We start from the raw sequence: 22,206 nt of genomic DNA, 5'->3' as shown, positions 1-22,206 counted from the left end.
CTGGGGTGGGGGTAGGGTGAGGGGCAGGGGGGGTCCCTGGCTGTGACGCCCCGTCCTCGGCCGCGCCACTCCTCCAAGCACTTCCCGGGTGCAGCGCAGGGCAGGACAGGGCTCCGAGGACCGAGGCGCACAGAGGGTGCGCACCGGGGCGCCCGCACCGGGGGGTCAAGCCCCGGCACCCTAGGCCTGCTCGCTGCCCACCCTCAGGAAGCCCGGTGCCCGGCCCACCTTAGTGCCGATCTGGTTCCCGCACTGGCCCGCCTGGATGTGCACAATCTCCCTCATGGCGGGCGCCGGCTCTGCGCTCTGGGAACTGGCTCTTCGGACCGCCGCGGCGACTGCGGGCCCGGGGCGCTCTCCCTGGGACTCGACCCTCTGCCTGCTCTCCACCCCCGATCCTGGCAGCCCAACCAATGGCCGCGGGCCTCGCCCTCCCCGGCCGCGCCCCCTCAGCCCCCGCTCCCCTCAGCGCCTCCAGAGCCCCCACCCCCGGGCCTCGCCCTCCCGGGCCGCGCCTCCTCCGATCCTGGCGGGCCTTGGGCCTCCCTTCTCTCCCGGCCTCCGCTCCTTCCCCACCCCACCCCTCCGCCAGGGCTCGCGCCCCGGGCACCCCGCTGCCCGCGCCCCACCTCGGCTCGCCTCCCCCTGGGCCATCTTCCTGGGGCAGCTTCCACGCGGTTCTGTCCCAGGAGGGAGAACAGAAAGGGGAACTGAGGACCCCTTGCTGGGGAAGTCAGGCCGGGAAAAGAGCCTACTGAAGCGGGTTTGGGGGCGGAGGTAGGGTTAGTCGTTGGGGACTTCCAAAGTGGGGAGGCGGACGGGAAGGACACGGTTCTGGCCGGTCGCCGCCCCCATTTTGCTGCCCACACTCCTGTTGCTGACCCTCCCGGGAGGGAGACCCTTCCCGCTGAGCCGTCGTGGGCAGGCGGGGGCCCACCCGGAGCCTGGCGGGGCCAGGCCGGGGCGCTTGGGAGTCGTGGGTGCTCACAGTCCCTCCGCGCCCCCCGCCCGGGCTCCCCGCCCGCGCTGCGGGGCAAACCCTGCAGGGAGACGGGCTTTGGGACACGAAAGTGGAGTGTTCGGCGTGACTCTGACACTCGTCTCGGGCATTGGCTCTCACTGCCTTGCTTTCCTGCCTGTGCGTCTCGGAATACAGGTACCATTCGGTTCCGACGACCCCGAATCTTTTGTAGTGGGATTTAGTTAAAGTGAATCCCTGGCTGGGGCCGACAGCGAACACACACAAGCGCGCACACCCACACACACCCACACGCACGCACACCCCCGCACAGTTGTCTACGCAGCCTCTCCATCTGGAGTCAGCGATGAAAAAGCTCTTTGGCCCCAGGAGGGGCAGAGGACTGCCTTCCACCTCTGCTGGCCCCTTCACCTTCCCTACTCCTGGGTGCGGGGGGGTGGGGGGTCCCTTTTGCTCTTCCGAGCGAGGTGTACCTGTGTGCCTGCTCTTTAAATGCAGGACGAGTGAGGACGCTAGAGGGAAAGTTTAATCACACGGGCCTCTCTCTCCTCCAGGGGCCACGGAAAGGCAGACCAATTCAGCAGAACGAACTAAGCCCTCTCTGCGGACTTGGAGACAACTCTGCCTATGCAAATCATGGCTCCGTATTTCTTTTAGAACATGGTACAGCCCTGACCTCGCTCTGAACTCCAGTCCTCCCGCTTCTGCATGTTTGCTGGATGGTCCCTCCTGGGCACCTGCTCCCTTCTCACCCTCCAGCAGGTAATACAGTCCTCATTTTAGGGGCTGACATGTGGGCCCTCTGGGCTCTGGCCCCCTACCCGTCCCTCCTGTCCCTCCTCAGTTGCCCTCATTCTGCCCCACCCCCTCTGTTTGCCCCACCCAGCCTGGGCCCTTCTGCTGCCAGCCCTCTCCATAGGCATGCCCACCACGGACACCCACACACCTAGAACTCTCTCCAGTTCACTCCTATGGATGCTTCTAGCTGGCAGGGTTCGCTCACTCCTGTACCCATGTGGCAGACACTTAAGGCATGCCAGGGGTAATCAAGGTTACTTCTGGGCATGAATTAGGCCCTCAGGGAGCGACAGTCCCTCTTCCACGCCCTGTTGTGTGGTAGAAAGCAATGACCACTGGGTGGAGAGTCAGGGTGACTTGGAATTCAATTCCGGTTCTGTTTCCAATTAGTTTTGTGTTCACTCCAATTCTCTGGGCTTTAGCTGATTCATGTGTAAAGCGAAAGGATTACCCTAGGGGCTCTGGTTCTGTGGCACCTTCGTTTGGAATGTACATCCACCGAAGACTTCTGCATGAGTTTCCCTGTGTGAGCACTTTCGGTGGGGAGACTCTGGAAAGGCCGGACTGCGCCCCCACCCCCCCCCACGCCCCAGCCAAATTGAAATGCTACACAAAGTGGAAGGGACAGCGCTCTGTCACCTGCACCAGCAGTTTCTTTTTAGATACAAGGAAACCTTGGGGAAGTCCTCACGAATGTGTGGTTGGAAAGAGGCAGAGAACTTGAAAGATTTTTTCCTTCTGGAGTTTTCCAAATGTTTCTGATGTTAAGGATTATTTTCTTTACCCTTTGCGTCGCTGGCCCTGGTCCCTCCTGCACCTTCTCAATGCCAGAGGCCACAGCCCTGCCCACACGCCACCATCAAACTTTCAGCCTGAGGTGACCCGGCTGTCTTCTTCCGAGTAGCTGGCACCCTTGCTTAGGCTCTCTGTGGCCATTGTTCCATTTAATTATTGACTCCAAGTAAATGTTCCCCTCTTCCATCTCCTGGGACTGAATCCAGTGTCAGGAGGTGGGGGAGTGGAAGGCCTCGGGTTCCTGGGGGAGCCTTTGCTCAGCTCTGGTCCCACAGCCCTTGCGGAATCAAGCCACTAAGTAGCTTAAAGAAAAGTGTCTTCTTCAGCAGCTTTGGCTGTTTGTGGCAATAACCATGTTTTCAATGCTAGTCCTTCGGTGGGGATTTGCATCCAAGATATTTGAAGGAACCAGAAAGTAGGTGTCAGTGGCTTCAGGACCACGGCTTGGTAACAGGATTCAATGGGGGAAAGTTGACTAAGTAGAGTTTCTGATGGACACTCCCTGTAGACCGGCCTACCGACCACATCAGAAGGGCGAGAAACTAAGGTGACTTAGGCTTACGTCCACACGCTTTTCCACAGAATTTATAGAATCATCACAACATCCCTCCAAGGCAGATGTTATTGCCCATGAGAGAACCGACGCTCAGAGTGGCCGTCACCTTGCTGGCAGTGGGTGACAGGATCCCAGCCCCCGTGGCTAAGGCCCTCACAGTGATGGGGCTGGAGCAACAGGACACCTGTGCCTGATGTAGGAGTTATAAATTAAGTCTACAAAAGTTTTAAAGAGTTCATTCTGCCCTACTTTTTCCTGTCTGGCAAGCCAGGTTCCAACGTAGGATTCTCAGATGCCTCAGGGAAGTGCATCAGGAGTGGCAGTGGAGTGGGGAGGGCTCTAGCCTCCAGCCCCAACTCTCAGCTTGCCCCCCTCCTGTCTCTCCCCCTCCAACTCCATCCCACGCTGGGACAGGCCTCCTGTGTTCCTATGAGCACCCCAGCACCCCCCCGCCCCCACACAGCCATCCCTTTGTGCACATCAGTGTCACCGTCCACCATGGGGTAGGAAGGTGGCCCTGGAAGCAGGTTGGGACGTTTGTGCGGGGGGCTTCTCCCATCCTGGCTGCTGAAACAGTGGTGTGGGCACATCCTAGCAGCCGTGCCTAAAGCGGTACCGCCCAAGGCAGAGACCGTCTTGTCTGTGGCAACATGATGGGCAATAGGTGTTCTTTTGATTATTGTATTGTCCTTTTAACTTTTCTATAGGTTTGTAAACTTCTCAAATGAAGGGGTGGGGGCGGGGAAGTACCAATACATGAAGGAGCCCAGTGAACGGAGGGCACAGACAGCCTGACCACAGCCTCAGTATCTGCTGGTAAAAAGCTGCCTCCTAGAGTATGGGGGTGGCTGTTGTCCCTTCCCTGGGGCACAGAGATGGGATGGATGAGCAGAAAGTTCCTTGCAGCTGAGAAACAGGGCCTCTAAGGGAGGAAAAGGACCTCCAAGAAGGGCCTCCAAAGGCGGGAGGTCTTTGAAAACAGGGCACCGTCTCTCTCATCCCTTCCGCATCAAGCAAGAAGAGAGAGGGAGGAGACGAATCACCATTCACTCTAGAGCCCCTGCGATGTTGGCGGGGTAGCTCCCTTGGCTCTAACCCCAGCTCCCCAACAGTAACTCAAGGGCCATGTGTGCAGGAGCCCTGCTGGTTTGCGAGGCAGGAACCTGCAGATGCTGCCCCATGAAGGTAGAGAGGTGGCTAAGAGAAGAGCCAAAGGACAGATGACTGGGCCCGGCCCACGCACGCACGCACACACACACGTACGCATGCGCACACACAGCCCCCAGCCCACCCTACTCGGAATTTCCATGATCGGGTTCACCCGGGCAGTGGGGATGGGGATGGTCACGTGATGGCACCCTTCCACGATGCTCCCTCTCCAGCCGCTTTTGTTTTGGGTTGGGAACAAAAATAAGGATCCAGTTTTATAGGCCATTGCTAGACAAGACCGGTTTGGGATGTATGATTGGAGAATATCTTTGTTTTTATGGAATGCCGTAGGCCCTGGAGTGCCACGGGGAGCCCCTGTGGGGTGGGGCTGCTGGCAGCCTGTTCTGCTCTAGGTGGGAAATGAATCGGAAAGTTAACTGTGCCTCCTAACCCTGCATCCTGGAGGTTCTGGGTTTAAATAAAACCCGTTTCCTCATCAGCCAGAGTTAACCAGGTGATCTTAAAATTCCTTTGCAGGGGGCGCCGGGGTGGCGCCCTGGGTGTGTTAAAGCCTCTGCCTTTGGCTCAGGTCATGATCTCAGGGTCCTGGGACTGAGCCTGCATGCTCAGCAGGGAGCCTGCTTCCTCCTCTCTCCCTGCCTGCCTCTCTGACTACTTGTATTCTCCTTCAAATAAATAAACAAAATCTTAAAAAAAAAAAATTCCCTTGCAGCTCTCATATCTTGTGACTGATCAGCACCTTTCCTAACTTAAAAAAGAGCCAGCTGACCTAAAATGTGACCTGGTTGTCCCATTTCACCTCCTTCTAGGGACGTAATGAGCAGGGGCCCAGGTGGCTCAGAAGGTTGGGAGTCTGCCCTTGGCTCAGGTTACAATCTCTGGGTCCTGGGATTGAGCCCCACAGCCAGGCTCCCAGCTGGATGGGGTGGTGGGGGAGCCTCTTTGTCCCTCTGCCTCTCCCCCTGTTTTTTCTCATTCTCTCTCTAAAATGAATAAATGAAATCTTAAAAAAAAAATAGTGAGCATATATCCATAAAGTACACAATGAAGAATAAACATTCATTCATTCAAACTGAGTGTAGCAAATCAACTTTGTAACAAATATAACCTGACAGCCACCTGCTGGTAATGGAAGTGTTGCCCTGTTGTGTGGCAATGTGGCAAAAATGGCACCATGTCTTGCTGTAGTCAGATGGCTTTACCCAGCCCAACCTAACTTTGTATTTTCCCAGTCATGGAATCAGCTCCAACGCTGACCATTTTCTCCGATACTGTGCCTAATGTAACAGTCTTCAGTCTGTTCTAGAAGGAAGAGCTCTGTGTGAGGTGGCAGAATCCCGGGCTCCCATCCCCGATGTGACCTTCAAGTCTCAGCTTCTTCCTCAGCAACATGAGGGGGTTGAGTGACCAGATGCAAAGGCCATGAGTCCAAACATCCAGGAGAACACACTCTGGTAAAAAGCTGCCTCCTAGAGTATGGGGGTGGGTGACGGGATCCCAGCCCCCGAGAACACACTCAGGGGACCTTTCCCTCATTCTTTCTCACCCTGACCCCTTATCTTGACCACACACACTGCAGGGTGTGTGGGGTGAAGGGCTGAGGCCCCAGCACACCCAGGTGCTATGGAGGAGGGGAGAGACGTGCTGAGAGGGGCAGAGGCCCTGGTGGGGAGCTGCCCTGGGGAGAAGGGGCTCCAGAATGTTCCAGCCAGGTGACTTAGCTGGAGGCCAGAGACAGGTAGGAAAGGCACCTTCATCCTGGGATTTTTAAAACCAGCTGAATCAGGATAATGTTCAAGGCTAGCCTTGCATACTTTATATTTTTAAAAATAATCGTTATATTCTTTTCCCATTAAACCCTAGTAGATGAGTTGAACATTCTGGAGATCTGTTGCACAACACTGAATATACTGAATGCTCCTGAACTGTATGCTTTAAAATAGCGAAGATGGTACATTTTATGTTGTGCCCTTTTTTTGAACCACAATTTTAAAAAGGGGTGGGGTGGTAATAGACAAGCTTCACAAAAGTTGGAAAAAACTGAAAAGTAAACAAAAAACAAAATCCAACCCCCCAAAACCATTAATTAATTAATTAACATTTGGATGCATTTCCTGGCGGTCTTTTTTTTTTTTTTTTTAATTAACGTATAGTGTAATATTAGTATCAGGTGTAGGATTTAGTGATTTCTCACCTCATACAACAGCCAATGCTCATCACAAGGGCCCTCCTTAATCCCCATCACCCAACTCCTCCCTTCCAGGAACCCGTCCTGGCAGTCTTATTCTACAACCAGTTTTCTTACACTTAATTAGTTTCCTGTGGCGTGTGGGCTTTGAAACCCTGAACTTTGAAAGCGTATCTTTTTCACATTTGTATGGTGCTCCATAAGAACCATCCTTTTTTTTTTTTTTTTTTGAGATTTTATTTATTTATTTGACAGAGACAGAGACAGCGAGAGCAAGGGAAGTGAGAGAGGGAGAAGCAGGCTTCCCGCTAAGTAGGGAGCCTGATGATGGGCTCGATCCCAGGACCCTGGGACCATGACCTGAGCCGAAGGCAGACACTTAAGGACTGAGCCACCCAGGTGCCCCCATACAGACCATCCTTAGCGAAGGTACAGCATTTTATAGAGTATTCTAATTATTTCCTTCTGTTTGGCTATCCCCATTGTTCCCAGTTTCCAGCTACTGTCAATAATGCTTCAACAAACATCTTTGTAAGCGAAATGTTTTTGAACTTAGAACTGAAGATTCGTCCCTACAAGTGGAATCACTGGAGCAAACACTATGTTTCAAAGGATTTCGATCTGCATTGTTAGCCCTCTTTCCAGAAGAGAGGCAGAGAGGAGCAGTGTAGGAAAGAGCTCATTGCGATCTGAGGCTGAGAATCTTTTTGAAGAGGGAGAGCCTCACCAACCCCCAGACCTCCTCTCCTGGTCTCTGGATGCCTGGAATTCTTTGAGAGGGAGACAAAGCCTGTGCTTTTCCCTTAAAGAAGAAATACCTTAGAGGCTCAGCTGGCAGGGGCTTGAGGTCTGGTGTGTGTGTGAATAAAGATATGGGGCCCTGCCCTGATTAGTTGGAGGTGGCCCCTGGGAGGCCCCCAGCCTGTCCCTGAGAAAGGAAAGGACACTTCTGCCACCTCTACCTGGAGTCAGCCCTAACATGATGGGAGTCACTCCAATGAAATTCTGTGTACCCCACCGGGCCACTTCACTCGCACCCGTCCTATGGGAACCACCCCTGACAGTTTCATGTGCAAAGTGTTCCCTGTCCCTTTCTACGTGACTTCTGCAGTAACCTCCTTGGGAATGTTAGAGCAGAAAACTGTCCCGCTAATAAAGTGTGGTGGCTAGGATTGGTGCCTTGTGGAGCTTTGAGAATGGACAGAATAAATTTAGTTTCCGCCCTGCCACCTGGGGAAATGGGGGGTATAACTCCAGGCTTATCCGATTGTTGGGCAGATTATGTACTGGGGATGTAAAGGTCTTTACTTTTGATGAGAAGGTTGCCCAAGAGCAGGCACTCAGCACGTTTGTCTTCAAGTACGTACCATATAAATGCATTATTCTCTCAGTTCTAGAACTGCAGATGACAACTTTGTTTGGTTGCAGTCATAGGGCTGTAAAAAATTTATGTTAAATGAAACAGAAATCGATTTAAGTGATTGTGTGATTTAGAAGGTTGTGTGTGTGTGTGAGAGAGAGAGAAATACTTAATTACCTATTTATTTTTAAAATTTAAATTCAATTGATTTACATATAGTGCATAATGTTTCAGAGGTAGAGTACAGTGATTCATCTGCTGTATATAACACCCAGTGCTCAGTATATCACGTGCCCTCATTAAGGCCCATCACTCAGTTACCCCCACCCCTCCAGCAGCCCTCAGTTTGTTTCCTATGAGTAAAAGTCTCTTAGGATTTGTCTCCCTCTCTGATTTTGTCTTGTATTATTTTTCCCTCCCTTTCCCTACGATCCTCTGTTTTGTTTCTTAAATTCCACATATGAGTGAGATCATATGATAATTGTCTTTCTCTGATTTATTTCGCTGGGCTTAATACCATCTAGTTCCATCTACATCATTGCAAACGGCAAGATTTCATTTTCTGATGGCTGAGTAATAGTCCATTGTGTGTGTGTGTGTGTATAAATATTACATCTTCTTTATCCATTCATCTATCGACGGACATCTGGACATCTGGGCTCTTTCCATAGTTTGGCTCTTGAGGACATTGTTGCTATAAACATTGGGGTGCAGGTACCCCTTCAGATCACTACATTTGTGTCTTTGGGGTAAATACCCAGTAGTGCGATTGCTGGGTCATAGGGTAGCTCTATTTTTTCAACTTTTTGAGGAAGCTCCATGCTGTTTTCCAGACTGGCAGCACCACCTTGAATTCCCACCAACAGTGTAGGAGGGTTCCCCTTTCTCCGCATTCTTGGCAACATCTGTTGTTTCCTGACTTGTTAATTTTAGCCATTCTGACTGGTGTAAGGTAGTATATCATTGTGCTTTTGATTTGTATTTCCCTGATGCTGAGTGATGTGGAGCACTTTTTCATGTGTCTGTTGGCCATCTGGATGTCTTCTTTGCAGAAATGTCTATTCATGTCCTCTCCCATTTCTTGATTGGATTATTTGTTCTTTGGGTGTCAAGTTTGAGAAGTTCTTTATAGATCTTGGATACTAGCCCTATAGATCTTGGATACTAGCCCTTTATCTTATATGTCATCTACAAATATCTTTTCCTATTCTGTCGGTTCTCTTCTGGCTTTGTTGACTGTTTCTCTTGCTGTAATATTCTTCTTGATGAAGATTCTTCATTCTTCTTGATGAAGTCCCAATAGTTCATTTTTGCCTTTGTTTCCCTTGCCTTTAGAGACGTCTCTAGCAAGAAGTTGCTGTGGCTGAGTTCATAGAGGTTGCTGCCTATGTTCTCCTCTAGGATTTTTTTTTTTTTTTTAAGATTTTATGTATTTATTAGAGAGAGCACAGCAGGGGGTGCGGCAGGCAGAGGAAGAAGCAGTCTCCCCACTGGGCAAGGAGCCCCATGCAGGACTTGATCCCAGGACTCTGGGATCGTGGCCTAAGCCAAAGGCAGACACCCAACCAACTGAGCCACCCAGGTGCCCCTCTCCTCTAGGATTTTGATCGATTCCTGTCATCAAACAAATATTTACCTCGTTGATGAACATAAGTGTTCAGTTTTATCTGTTAGGGAAGAGAATGGAGAAGGCAGGACGAGGACAAAAAGGAAGAGAGAGACCTCCATGCGTAAAAGGAAAAGGAGAAATACAGAGAAGACCCGCCATGTGTTCCCACAGATGGATCTGCCCCTGGGGTTAGCGCCCATGCCTGTTTCTCCAGCACTCTCCCTCTGCCTTGCTGGATCAGCTCCCTGGCAGGGCCTGGGGGATCAAAGCTCCAAGGTCAGAGCCACCTCAGTCTGTTCTGCCTGGTTCTGTCGTAGGATGCTATTTTGAGTGTTGATGATTCACCGATGTATTCATCCTTTTCTTCAACAAATGTTGGGTGTTTACTGAATCCAAAACACTGGGCTACGACTGATTAGAATTGTCATCAAGTTTTAGTAACCTCTGCAACAAATAAGAAAAAGAAACAATTATAATAACTTGATATGCTGGGAATAAATAGTGGTTGCCATCATTCTTACTATTAAATGACTTGGAAACATTTTTTTTTTCATGTTAATATTAAGGAAGAAAGTGATGGAAGTTGAATGAATGAGTCTGCCCGTAAGTGCGCGAGGAAGGGCAGTTATATGGGAACCATCAGGGAAGGAGAATTTCTTTTTTTTTTTTTTTTTTTTTAAAGATTTTATTTATTTATTTGACAGACAGAGATCACAAGTAGGCAGAGAGGCAGGCAGAGAGAGGGAAGGGGGAAGCAGGCTCCCCGCTGAGCAGAGAGCCCCATGCGGGGCTCGATCCCAGGACCCTGAGATCATGACCCGAGCCGAAGGCAGAGGCTTTAACCCACTGAGCCACCCAGGCGCCCCAGGGAAGGAGAATTTCAATGGGACTTATTTGCACAGGCAGAGCGGACCCCCTCCCCACACTCTACCCGCGCTGCCCCAGGAAAGCGCAAGAATAATCGACTAGATGCCCAGGATCCAAAGGGACCGTGTTAATGAGATTTGGGATCTCCCAACAAGGCTGGGAAGCCCCAGCAGTGAGGGTGACCACATAATGCTTCCAACCCTCCGGGTACCACATCCCAGTTAATGTGCACCACATCCCAGGAACCAGGGTTTCCTGGGGACCTCTTGCGACCCCCGCCTTCTCCTCTTGAGGTCGACGGGAGTTGCTAGCATCTTGTTCGTGATGAATCCAATGAGCGTTTGCATGCCTGCCAGGATACTTTTTTTTTTTTTTTTTTTTTTTTTTTTGTGACAGAAATCTTATAGGTCTGAACTTGTGTCCATTGACTCCTAGAAAGAAGATCTAATTTAATTTATTGCTGCCCTGAACTTTGACCCTTGGTTCCCGCCGTGGAACTTTATCTCCCTGTGACTTGGACTCTGCTGTGGGTCCCCCAGCCCGAGCCTCCTGAGGACCTGGAGACTCTCCCCATGCAGCTTCCTGGTCCTTCTTGCTTCCTGCTCCTCTCAGCATCACCTCTACCTGTATCTTCTGCCTGGAACTCTGGCAATCTGCTCCATCCACCTTTGGGACTTCTTTTTTCCTTTTTTTTTTTTTTTTAAATTTTATTTATTTATTTGACCGAGAGAGACACAGCAAGAGAGGGAACATAAGCAGGGGGAATTGGAGAGGGAGAAGCAGGCTCCCTGCTGAGCAGAGAGCCCAGTGCAGGGCTCGATCCCAGGACCCCTGGGATCATGACCTGAACCGAAAGCAGACACCTAATCACTAAGCCACCCAGGCATCCCCACCTTTGGGACTTCTGCCTGTTGCTGCTGTCAGAGCCCCTCAGGCCACATCCCTCGCCTCCTCCTGGCATGTGTCAGCTGGCCTCTCCCTGCCCTGGGACGTGTCTGAGACGTTTGGACCTGTTCATCCCTTCTCCAGCCCCTCCTATCACTCACTGAGCTGTTATGTAATGAAACAGTGCCAGGAAAACCAGTTAAAGCTCTGCTATACTTTCCCAACTAAAAGCATAAATGGGACTGTTGGGGCTTTTGCTATTTACCCCTGTGGCTTGGATTAAATTAAGTTATGTGCATCACCCCACCCCCCCCAAGTTGGAATAATTAGATGATGTCCTCTTTTTCTGGTCCTAGATTCCCATTGGACATGACATTGCCACACAGGTAAGTCAGCATTCAACTTCCAGTCTGCCCCAACCCCGGTATCATGCACTTGGTCTCCATGATCATATTCTCCAGGTGTCCCACATTTAGAATTCTTCCCTCCTGGACCAGACTGTAAATTCCCAAGGTTAGAGACTAGAAGTCCTGTATGCAGCACTCAGGACACAGCTCACTAGGCACCTGCATCCAGTAAATGATTGGAAACGAAGAAAGTAGAATGCAAGAAAATTTGCAGTGCAGAGGGCTTCCCCTTCCTAAAGGGAGGGCCCAGAATATCATAATGGGAAATGAGGAAAAATTTAGCCTTGCCTTCCTGAACAAAGATGTGTCCACCAGGGTTTTCTGAGAATTAAGTGTAAATTCAGACGGCATTTTAAAAGCAGAGTCAGAATGGTTCACAACTGATTACAATCAACTGTGCCTCGTTCTCTGCCCCACCTACTCCCCGGGCTAGTTAGGGACTGAGTTTTCATCTTAGCTGTGGACGTGGCCCTGGGTGCTCTTGCAGGTGTTGGGGGGGAGGGCATCTGGGAAGGCAGGGAACAAGCCCAGAGGCCGCTGCTCCGGGGCTCTGGAGTGGGGTGGGTCTTTCCACCTGGCAGGCTTGCTGGGAGCACCTGACGTAACAGACCTGAAGATGCCCGCAAACCTGAAAGTGCCAGACCAAAGCAATGTGACGTTCTCATCCTTCCTCCTCCGTAGTAAGAGACTGCTTTGGAGAGTTCAGCTCAGTTCATACTGGGGGCCACCTGCTCCCAGCTGTCTCAGCTGTCCTCAGGAATGTCGTGGCAGCCCCTCCCTCGCTTCTCAGCTGGCCTGGTGATTCAGAAAGCATCGCCCTCCACCCACCCTGACCGCTTATCTCCCAGTTCTTTAGCTTATCCCTCCTAAAATGTCTCTTTGACTCACTGCCCAATATAGGCTATAGGGCTCACTCACTTGATCAGGAGAGATGAAGCCGTGTCTGGGGCCATGTCCACAGTGTTCCGAACAGGGAGCATCGTGCTTTAAGCAATGTATCTCATTTAAGGCCGTCCTTCCCAAGGCAGGTCTTATTTGCTCTGCTACAGAGGAGGAAACCAAGACCGAGAGAGGCCACGTAACTTGTCGTGCCCTGTGACTCTTTCTTCAACTCTAACTGCTGCTTTTTCTTTCCTCCTTTTACATTTTGTTGTATAATAAGAGCCCTTAAAGTGAGATCTACCCTCTCAGCAAAGCATACACTCTATCATTATTTTTTTTAAGATTTTTATTTATTTATTTGACAGACAGAGATCACAAGGAGGCAGAGAGGCAGGCAGAGAGATTGGAGGAAGCAGGGTCCCCGCTGAGCAGAGCCGGATGCGGGGCTGGATCCCAGAACCCTGGGATCACGACCTGAGCCCAAGGCAAAGGCTTTAACTCACTGAGCCACCCAGGCACCCCTGCACTCTATCATTATTGACTATAGATACAAGGTTGCACAGCAGATGTCTAGAACTTCCTCATCTTGCTCAACTGAAACTTTATGTCTGCTGATGAGTAACTCCCCATTGCCTAGATCCTAGCTTCTTAAACAAGATATGGGGCTGGGAGCTCAGGGTTTGGATCTCTGCTGGCATAATGCAACAGTGTTTCAGCTGCAATAGAATTGGCTGGAAACTGATGAAACAGGAAGACCTCTTTTGTCTGGTGCTTATTCCAGGGAGAACTGGGGGTCACAAGGCTTTCCTGGAGAGTGAGATCGTCTCCCTGCCCTTCCTGTTCATCCTCCCTGGGCGAGAGGCTGCGCTCACCCACCAGAGAGACACACTGAGCGCCAGCCTCTGCTTCAAACGGAGGCCATGCCTTGTCCCCTCTCTCATCTGGCTTCCACTCAACAGAGCAGCTGGAGAAGTGGCACCTCAAGGGCTCCCCGACTATTTTTATGTGGCCATCTGCCTTCTCGACAGGGCCTGGCAGGCAGCAACCCTCCTGAGGAATGCCACAGCAGGTGGGTGACGCCCAGACAGCTGCGGATGCCCAGCCCTGCCCTTGACTGTTGTTCTGGGGACGCTGGAATTGCGGCGCAAGGATATCAGGAGGAAAAAGGAAGCCTTTTTCATGTCGTGGCTGGGGCGTGATGTGGCTGCCCTTCTGTTCTTTTTCCGTTTCTAGAACAAGCTAAGGGCAGTTCTGCCCTGCCACCACCGGGACCCAGGTGGTAGGGCTGAATGGGGAGCACAGTGTGGGGGGCAGCAACACGGGCCACCTGCAGACCTCAGTGCCATCAGAGGAGACAGCACAGTAAGGAGGCTCTGCAGAGGGGAATGTACTCAGTGTAAGCCTCAGGCTTCAGCTGTAATAAGACCCCGGAGTGTCCCTGCAGCCCACCCTGCCTGAAAGCTGAACCTGGGGCCACATGGGGGCAGGTGGGGATTTTCTCCAGAAGCGTGGGTTGGCCGGGGACCATGGTCAGATCTGTGATTAGTGAAGGGCTTCCTCACTCATAGTTCCGGGGAATGGAGGAAGCATTAAAAATCTATCAATAGGGGTTCCTGGGTGGGTCAATCGTTAAACGTCTGCCTTTGGCTTGGGTCATGATCCCTGGGTCCTGGAATCAACTCCCGCATCTGGCTCCCTGCTCTGCAGAAAGCCTGCTTCTCCCTCTGCCCACTCCCCCTGCTTGTATTCTCTCTCTCGCTGTGTCTCTCTCTGTCAAATAAATAAATAAAATCTTTTTAAAAAAATCAATCAATAAAAACCCTTTTGGCAATACAGAAACTTTTAAAATATGCAAATTATACATAAGATCCTAAACCCAAGTTCCCATGGAAGCATTTCTTAAAGAAACCTTGACTGTCCACTTCTTTCCTGAGAAAAGAAAGAAAAGACTGTATTCCTGGCAGATTTATAGTAAAGGCTTAATTTGCCTTTTCCAGGACGAAATGGGAAAATAAATGGATCAGTATATTGAATTTCTGCTACGTCTTTCTTTCTCCTCAGTGTAAAAGATGTTTCCTTCCCAGGCATGCATGATGCCTGCTACCTGCCGAACCCCATTCCAGGTCCATGTGCTCCACCAACTGCAACAGCAGTTGGGCTCTTGGGGTTCAGGAAGAGGTGGATCAAGGCTTCTGGGCTGGTACTGGTGGGACTTTGAGAAAGGCACTGAAATTCTAGATTTTAGGCTTCCTCATCTGCAGGGTAATCATGATAATGAGCATCTTAATCACTATTTTGTAATGATAAAAACATTAAAAAATTTATAGAATAAGGTGCGTGGGTGGCTCAGTCATTAATCGTCTGCCTTCGGCTCAGGTCATGATCCCAGGGTCCTGGGATCCAGCCCCACGTAGGGCTCCCTGCTCTTCAGGAAACCTGTTCTTCCTCACTCTTGCCCCCTGCTTGTGTTCCCTCTCTCTGTGTGTCTTTCTCTATCAAATAAATAAATAAAATCTTTTTTAAAAATGTAAAGAAGTTATTGGGGGATGCGGCACCTAGTTGGCTCAGTGGGTTAAGCCTCTGCCTTCAGCTCAGGTCATGCTCTCAGGGTCCTGGGATCGAGACCTGCATTGGGCTCTCTGCTCAGCAAGGAGCCTGCTTCTCCGTCTCTCTCTCTGCCTGCCTCTCTGCCTACTTGTGATCTCTTTCTCTGTCAAATAAATAAATAAAATCTTAAAAAAAAAAAAAGTTATTTGGGGGTGGGGCACCTGGGTGGCTCAATAGGTTGGGTGACTGCCTTCAGCTCGGGTCATCCTCCCAGGGCCTTGGTTAAAGTCCCATGTCTGGGGGCGTCTGGTTGGCTCAGTGGGTTAAGCCACTGCCTTCGGCTCAGGTCATGATCTCAGAGTCCTGGGATCAAGCCCCGCATCAGGCTCTCTGCTCAGCAGGGAGCCTGCTTCCTCCTCTCTCTCTGCCTGCCTCTCTGCCTGCTTGTCATCTCTGTCAAATAAATAAATAAAATCTTTAAAAAAAAAAAAAAAAAGTCCCATGTCTGGCTCCTTGCTCAGCAGGGAGCCTGCTTCTCTCTCTGCCTGCTACTCTGCCTGCTTGTGCGTGCTCTCTCTCTCTCAAATAAACAAAAAAAATTCTTAAAAGAAAGAAAGAAAGAAGTTATTTGGAACATGACTGACCCAACAAGGGGATCAGAATCCTTGTGGGTGTCTAAAACTCCCCTCCTTTCAGGAGAGGTTGGACAACTGAACTGAATTTTTGCCCTCCTTGTGGCAAGGACTCTGGTTGCAAATGGCACATGGTCAGCGAGATGCTGGGGCGGGGTGGGCGCACTGGTTCGGAAGCAGAACTCTTCCTCTTGCTCCTGCTGCCCTGCAGCTCCCAGCAGACCCACTCGGACCCAGTGAGCGTGTCGAGGATCAGGGGCACCAGAGCTCAGGCAGCCCTGACTCCAGCCCCCCGCTGACATGAGCACCTAATTCCCTGTGCGAGACCCTTCCATGCCGCAGCTGCCCAAGGTGGCTGTTGTTCCTACTTTGAACCCTGTCTGCGATGGCGACTCAGAATGAAAGCGGGGTGTGGCAGTCAGGAGCGGCTACGGGAGCAGAGAGGGCCCCGACCCCACTGCCCCAGTGCCTGTCCTCTTGTTTCCATGAGGCTTGGTCTCTTGGGCATTTTATGTGGCAGGGACCACGGATGCCACTAGACTAGCCTGGGCCGGGCGACCCACGGGTGGTTTTGGGTCTGGCAGCTCCATCCAGACATTGGAAAGCCCAGCACCAGCTGTTCCTCAAAGAACGATGTGTGTGTCTCACCCGAAGAGTAGGAAGGGGCGCTGTGCAGAGGGAAGGGGCCCCCCGCATGGCCAAGACAACCAAGACGAGCACGGACTCCGGCACCTGGGGGAGCCATTTGCTATTTCTGAGAGATGTCCACCATTGGTGGCCGCAAAACACAGTGGCTTGAACAACAGGCATTTTTTTATTTTCTTGTCCCTCCCTCCTCCCCACCCACCGATTTGGCTGACAGCTCTGTGTGTGGCTCCAGGCTGGGGGACAAGGGAAGCCCTGGACCACATGCCTCACTCTGGGGACCCTGCCAAAGGGGTCGTGGTTACCTGGTCGTGTTCTCATCTTGATCACACTGAGAGGGCAGGCCAGGGCAGGCCAGGCACGCACACTGAAGGCTTGGTGTGAAAATACCAAACCCGCCATCATGGGGCCTCCCGAACCCAGCAAGACCCTCTGCCCCAGCAGGGAGCAAAATCTCATCTCCCCAGGAGCCTAAGAGACGAGTCAATTTTGAGAGGAGACGAATCAACAATTCGAGGAAATTGTTGCTCATGTCTGATCAATTGAGTTCATTTGAGTGTCTGTTTTTGCTTTGTTTTTAAAGATTTTATTTATTTATTTATTTGACAGAGAGAGATCACAAGCAGGCGGAGAGGCAGGCAGAGAGAGAGGGGGGAAGCAGGCTCCCTGCTGAGCAGAAAGCCGGATGCGGGGCTCGATCCCAGGACCCTGAGATCATGACCTGAGCCTAAGGCAGAGGCCTAACCCACTGAGCCACCCAGGTGCCCCTGAGTGTCTGTTTTTATAAACTATTTTGCTCATTTGTGACCTGCCTTTGATATTTTTATTAGTATTTTTGTAATTTTTTCATGCTCTCAGGAACTATGTGTTTTCCTGCCATTATTTAGTAGAACCTTACTGTTTGTGTTTATATTATTATTTTCAGTCTGTTTTAGCCTTGTCTTATTCTTATAACATTGCTCTTGGGAAGGAAAAATAACATTATACCCATTTTACAGATGAAGAAATGAAATCTGAGCAGTATCAGTTAACTCCGCTAAAGTCACCACAGCTGTTAAAATAAAAGAACTTGGGGGACGCCTGGGTGGCTCAGTTGGTTAAGCAGCTGCCTTCGGCTCAGGTCATGATCCCAGCTTCCTGGGATCGAGTCCCACATCGAGCTCCTTGCTCCGCAGGGAGCCTGCTTCTCCCTCTGACTCTGCCTTCCACTCTGTCTGCCTGTGCTCGATCTCGCTCGCTTTCTCTCTGACAAATAAATAAATAAAATCTTAAAAAAAAAAAAATGTTTAAAAAAATAAAAAAAATAAAAGAACTTGGAACTAGCACCTGCATTTTGTAGGCGTCTTCAAGAAAACATGTCTATTTTGTAATAATCATGTCGCCCATGTCCCCTCCTCTACCCTCCCACCTATTTTTGGACACAGCCTTGGCATCCCTTGTGTATTAGTCAGCTCTGTTGCAGTAACAAACAACCACATGCTCAAAACCAAACCAAACCAAACCAAACCAAAACATGTTTGTTTGGCAACCACAGGGTGATATTAAAAAATGGCAAACAGGGGCGCCTGGGTGGCTCAGTGGGTTAAAGCCTCTGCCTTCAGCTCAGGTCATGATTCCAGGGTCCTGGGATCGAGCCCTGAATCAGGTTCTCTGTTCAGCAGGGAGCCTGCTTCCCCCTCTCTCTCTGCCTGCCTCTCTGCCTACTTGTGATCTCTGACTGTCAAATAAATAAATAAAATCTTTTAAAAAAATGGCAGGCACTGGTACCATAAAACTTGACCCAATTAGTCAAACTACAAAATGAAGGGCACCTGGGTGGCTCGGTAGGTTAAGCGCCCGACTTGATTTCAGCTCCAGTCATGATCTCAGGGTTGTGAGACTGTGCCCCAAATCCAGCTCAAGCTTAGCACAGAGTCTGCTTAAGATCTTCTGCCTCTGCCTCCCCCTCCCTCATGTACGTGCGCACTCTATGTCTCTCAAAGATAAAATTTAAAAAAAATACAAAATAACATATTTTTATCCCTAGTTAAACAAAACTATACATTATAAGGGGTGCCTGGGTGACTCAGTTAAGCGTCTGCCTTTGGCTCAGGTCATGATCTGAGGGTCCTGGGATCGAGCCCCACTTCAGTTCCCTGCTCAGCGGGAAGACTACTTCTCCCTCTCTCTCTGCCTGTCACTCCCCCTGCTTGAGTTCATTCTCTGTCAAATAAATAAATAAAATCTTTTTTAAAAACCTATATATTATAAACTCCCAATCATGTGATATAAGTTGTAGCACAATTTGTTAAATCATTTTATTAATTTTGAATCACTTTTTTGGTTTTTAGGAAATGTTCATGTGACCTCCCCATATGACTTGGTGACTGCTAGCTAAATGAAGCCATTGTCAGAGCAATGGTCTGGCACGGAATGACATCGATAGACACTGGGTGTCTTGTATGGAGAACTGCTCTTCGCCTCAGTGGCATTTGCTCTTCGTGCTCATGAGTGCTACAAAACCAACAGTAATTCCATTCAAAGCACTTCTAGACTTCTCTAACACTGCCTGAGATTTTGTACGGTATCTCCATGATTAGCCAACCTGTGAAAAAACTCTGTTAGAATGCCGTTATTTAGTAAGTGCCTTCCTCTTGTTGATTTTTCCTTTTCAAGCCATGGAACATAATGCAATACCTTGAAATAATGTAAAACATTGTTCTATTTTTCGCTTTTGTCATCAAACCGCAAGTGTGTTGTAATATAATTTGTAAGACATCATCAATGGGAAAAAAATAGTTTTCTCCTGGAGTTGGTGTTTCATTGTGTGTATCCACAAATGGTGTTTCCTCTGCCTCCATTTCAATAGTGTCTTCTCCTTCAAGCTTGGTATATTTTAAACATTTGATCAATTTTATAATTTATGGAATTAACTTATTATTTTTTAAGGTTTTTATTTATTTGACAGAGATAGAGAGCATGAGTAGACAGAACAGCAAGGATACAGAGAGGGAGAAGCAAGCTCTCCACTGACCATGGAGCCCAAGGTGGGGCTCGATCCTAAGACCCTGGGATCATGACCTGAGCTGAAGGCAGATGCTTAACCAACTGAGCCAACCAGGTGCCCTAATCTGTTATTTTTAATAACAAAAAGTGTTCTTTCTGATAAAATCAAAAGTATTGGTGCTTCTCCTAGATTATAATATATAATTTTCAAATCTCTCTTTTAGATATTTTTTAAAAAGATTTTATTTTTTCATTTGCAGACAGAGATCACAAGTAGGCAGAGAGGCAGGCAAAGAGAGAGGAAGGGAAGCAGGCTCCCCGCTGAGCAGAAAGCCCCATGCGGGGCTCGATCCCAAGACCTGAGATCATGACCTGAGCCGAAGGTAGAGGCTCAACCCACTGAGCCACCCAGGTGCCCCACCCGTAGGTATTTTTTAATGATTTTCTTTTCTAAAATGTTAAAGACTTCCATTCCAGTTGTGCATGACAGTGAATACACACAGCATGATGCATTTTCACTCTGCTTTTCTGGCTTGAGCCCCACCGGCCGCCCATCGAGGCTCATCCTGTCTTCTTACTTCAGTTTCCAGCCTGTCAGGCACATTAGATATTTTACTTTATTTTATTTTATTATTTTTAAAAGATTTTATTTCTTCATTGAGAGAGGGAGAGGGAGAAGCAGGCTCCCTGCCCTTTGTGGGGCTCCATCCCAGGACCCTGGGATCATGACCTGAGCTGTAACCAGACCTTTAACCAACTGAGCCACCCAAGAACCTGGAAAATGCCTGATTTTTAAACACTTTTTATTGTGGAAAATATTAAACATAAACAGAAAATAACATAATGAACCCCTCTGGACCCATGAAGAATGGTCAATTCATGAGTACTTTTGTTTCAGCTATAGTCTCATTTACTTCCTGCTCCACTCCAAAGTATCTTGAAGCATAGTGCAAATGTCATTTACTCCATCTGAGAAAAGTTCTGTTTGTAGTTCTAAAAGGTAGGGAGTTCTTTTGGGAACATAACCATTATCATGCCTAGAAATTAATTTTTAAATCTGTTTGCTAAGAAGTTTGGTGTCCTCTAAATGTTTTTCATTTGCTTTATCAATTTCCTTTGATTACGTTTTTGAAAGTTTTCATTATTATAAATGGCTTGAAGTGTGAATGGTTTTCCTAGCAACAATTACCTATTTTCTTTTAATTCAGAGCTTTGCCATACCATGATTGCCATTCTGATAGATCTGTATGTTTTTAGTATTTTCAACTTGAATGAATCAAAACTTATGTCACTATCAGTAATAAGCCACATTTTGTTGTTGTTGAAATGACTATTTTTCATCCCAAAAGTTAAATTGAAGGGAATAGGAAAAAAATGCACTTGGCACTGACTTCTGCCTCTCTTTCTTTCTTTCTTTCTGTCTGTCTTTCTTTCTTTTTCTTTCTTTCTTTCTTTTTTTAAAGATTTTATTTATTTATTTGACAGAGAGAGATCACAAGTAGGCAGAGAGGCAGGCAGAGAGAGAGAGAGAGGAGGAAGCAGGCTCCCTGCCGAGCAGAGAGCCCGATGCGGGGCTCGATCCCAGGACCCTGAGATCATGACCTGAGCTGAAGGCAGAGGTTTAACCCACTGAGCCACCCAGGTGCCCCTCTTTCTTTCTTTTTAAGATTATCCATTTATTTATTTGTTTATTTATCCGTTTATTTATTTATTTGACAGAGGGAGCACACAAGTAAGGAGAGCAGCAGGCAGAGGGAGAGGGAGAAGCAGGCTCTTTGCTAAGCAGGGAGCCCAACACGGGGCTGGATCCCAGGGTCCTGGGATCAAGACCTGATCCAAGGCAAAGCTTAACCTTAACAGACTGAGCCACCCAGGGACCCCTGTCTTTCTTTCTTCTTAAATTCATTCTTCAGCAAGAGGAAGAAGCTTCATTCATCTTCAGGAAGCTGAGTCATTCACGACTTTAAAAAAAAACATTCTCACATTCTTTGTGATGTTTCACCCTTGCCTGAGGTCTGAGATCTGATTCAGAGTGAGTGGTATTTTATTCTAATTATACAGATTCATAACGTTGCTCAGGGAAGCTGTGCCCTGAGTCAGGCAGATTGGCAGATGGGCAGGGGCGCCTGGGTGGCTCAGTTGGTTGGACATCTGTCTTCAGCTTGGTTCATGGTCCCAGGGTCCTGGGATCAACCCCGCATCGGGCTCATTGCTGGGCAGGGAACCTGCTTCTCCCTCTCCCTCTGCCTGCTGCGCTCATTGCTGGGCAGGGAACCTGCTTCTCCCTCTCCCTCTGCCTGCTGCTACCCCTGCTTATGTTCTCTCTCTCTCTCTCTCAAATAAATAAAATAAAATTTAAAAAAAAAAAGAAAAGAAAAGAAAAAAAAAAAGAATGGAGTCGGGCAGCCAGGTTTCCCCCAAAGCCAAGCTTCTGAGTGGGCATTGGATTCTCACGCTGGGAAGTTTTATATCATATTTCAATTTAGATGATCATGTTATGCATCGTCTGTGCATTTCCGTGTTGTGTATTTTTGCGCTTATTATTGTAGTGTGCCAAATAATTCTCCTAAAGGAAAGAGTAGAGGAGGACTTTCTTCCTTTACTTATTTATTCCATTAATTAACAAACATTTATTGAGCACTTTCTATAGGAAGATGCTGCAGGAGGTGCCGGCAGGTGGTGGGACAGTGTCCGGTGAAGGGAAGCTTTGCAGGGATCCGAGCAAGCCCAGAGTTCTCATCCAGCAAGTCAACGTTCCACCGCAAGCCCCAGTTTAACTTAAGCAAGCATCATCTACATTATATTAAAGCTGTGAACCGGGATTTAGTGGGTTTTTTTCCCAGTTTTGTTTATATTTGTTATGTAAATTTGAAAAAACAGTTGAATGGAAGGAATCAGAAT

General features: G+C 49.0%; 1 protein-coding gene and 1 long non-coding RNA gene across 5 annotated transcripts in view; one reads left to right on the top strand and one right to left on the bottom strand.

Annotated features, from left to right (window-relative positions):
• TUBB6 (tubulin beta 6 class V) overlaps nucleotides 1-422 on the bottom strand; it is an 18,094-nt gene extending 17,672 nt beyond the window's left edge. The window contains exon 1 of the mRNA XM_059140797.1: nucleotides 229-422. Coding sequence (XP_058996780.1) covers nucleotides 229-285 — 57 coding nt within the window. The 5' untranslated portion in view covers nucleotides 286-422. The remainder of the gene's footprint in view (nucleotides 1-228) is intronic.
• Nucleotides 1-22,206, top strand: part of LOC131811843 (uncharacterized) — a 22,475-nt gene extending 269 nt beyond the window's left edge. Inside the window, exons 2-7 of one of the 4 annotated variants that reach the window (XR_009346129.1) lie at nucleotides 1,047-1,156; nucleotides 1,534-1,741; nucleotides 11,564-11,593; nucleotides 13,278-13,565; nucleotides 18,651-19,728; nucleotides 21,956-22,206. This is a non-coding gene — a long non-coding RNA (uncharacterized LOC131811843). Of the gene's footprint in view, nucleotides 1-1,046; nucleotides 1,157-1,533; nucleotides 1,742-11,563; nucleotides 11,594-13,277; nucleotides 13,566-13,729; nucleotides 15,074-18,650; nucleotides 19,729-21,955 lie in introns of those variants that run through there. The other 3 variants (XR_009346128.1, XR_009346130.1, XR_009346131.1) reach the window with 3 other exon arrangements.

Source organism: Mustela lutreola, chromosome 11, assembly GCF_030435805.1.
Source record: "Mustela lutreola isolate mMusLut2 chromosome 11, mMusLut2.pri, whole genome shotgun sequence".
NCBI classification, from domain to species: Eukaryota; Metazoa; Chordata; class Mammalia; order Carnivora; family Mustelidae; genus Mustela; species Mustela lutreola.
The sequence above is the reverse complement of the archived record's forward strand: the minus strand, read 5'-3'. Positions and strand labels throughout refer to the sequence as shown.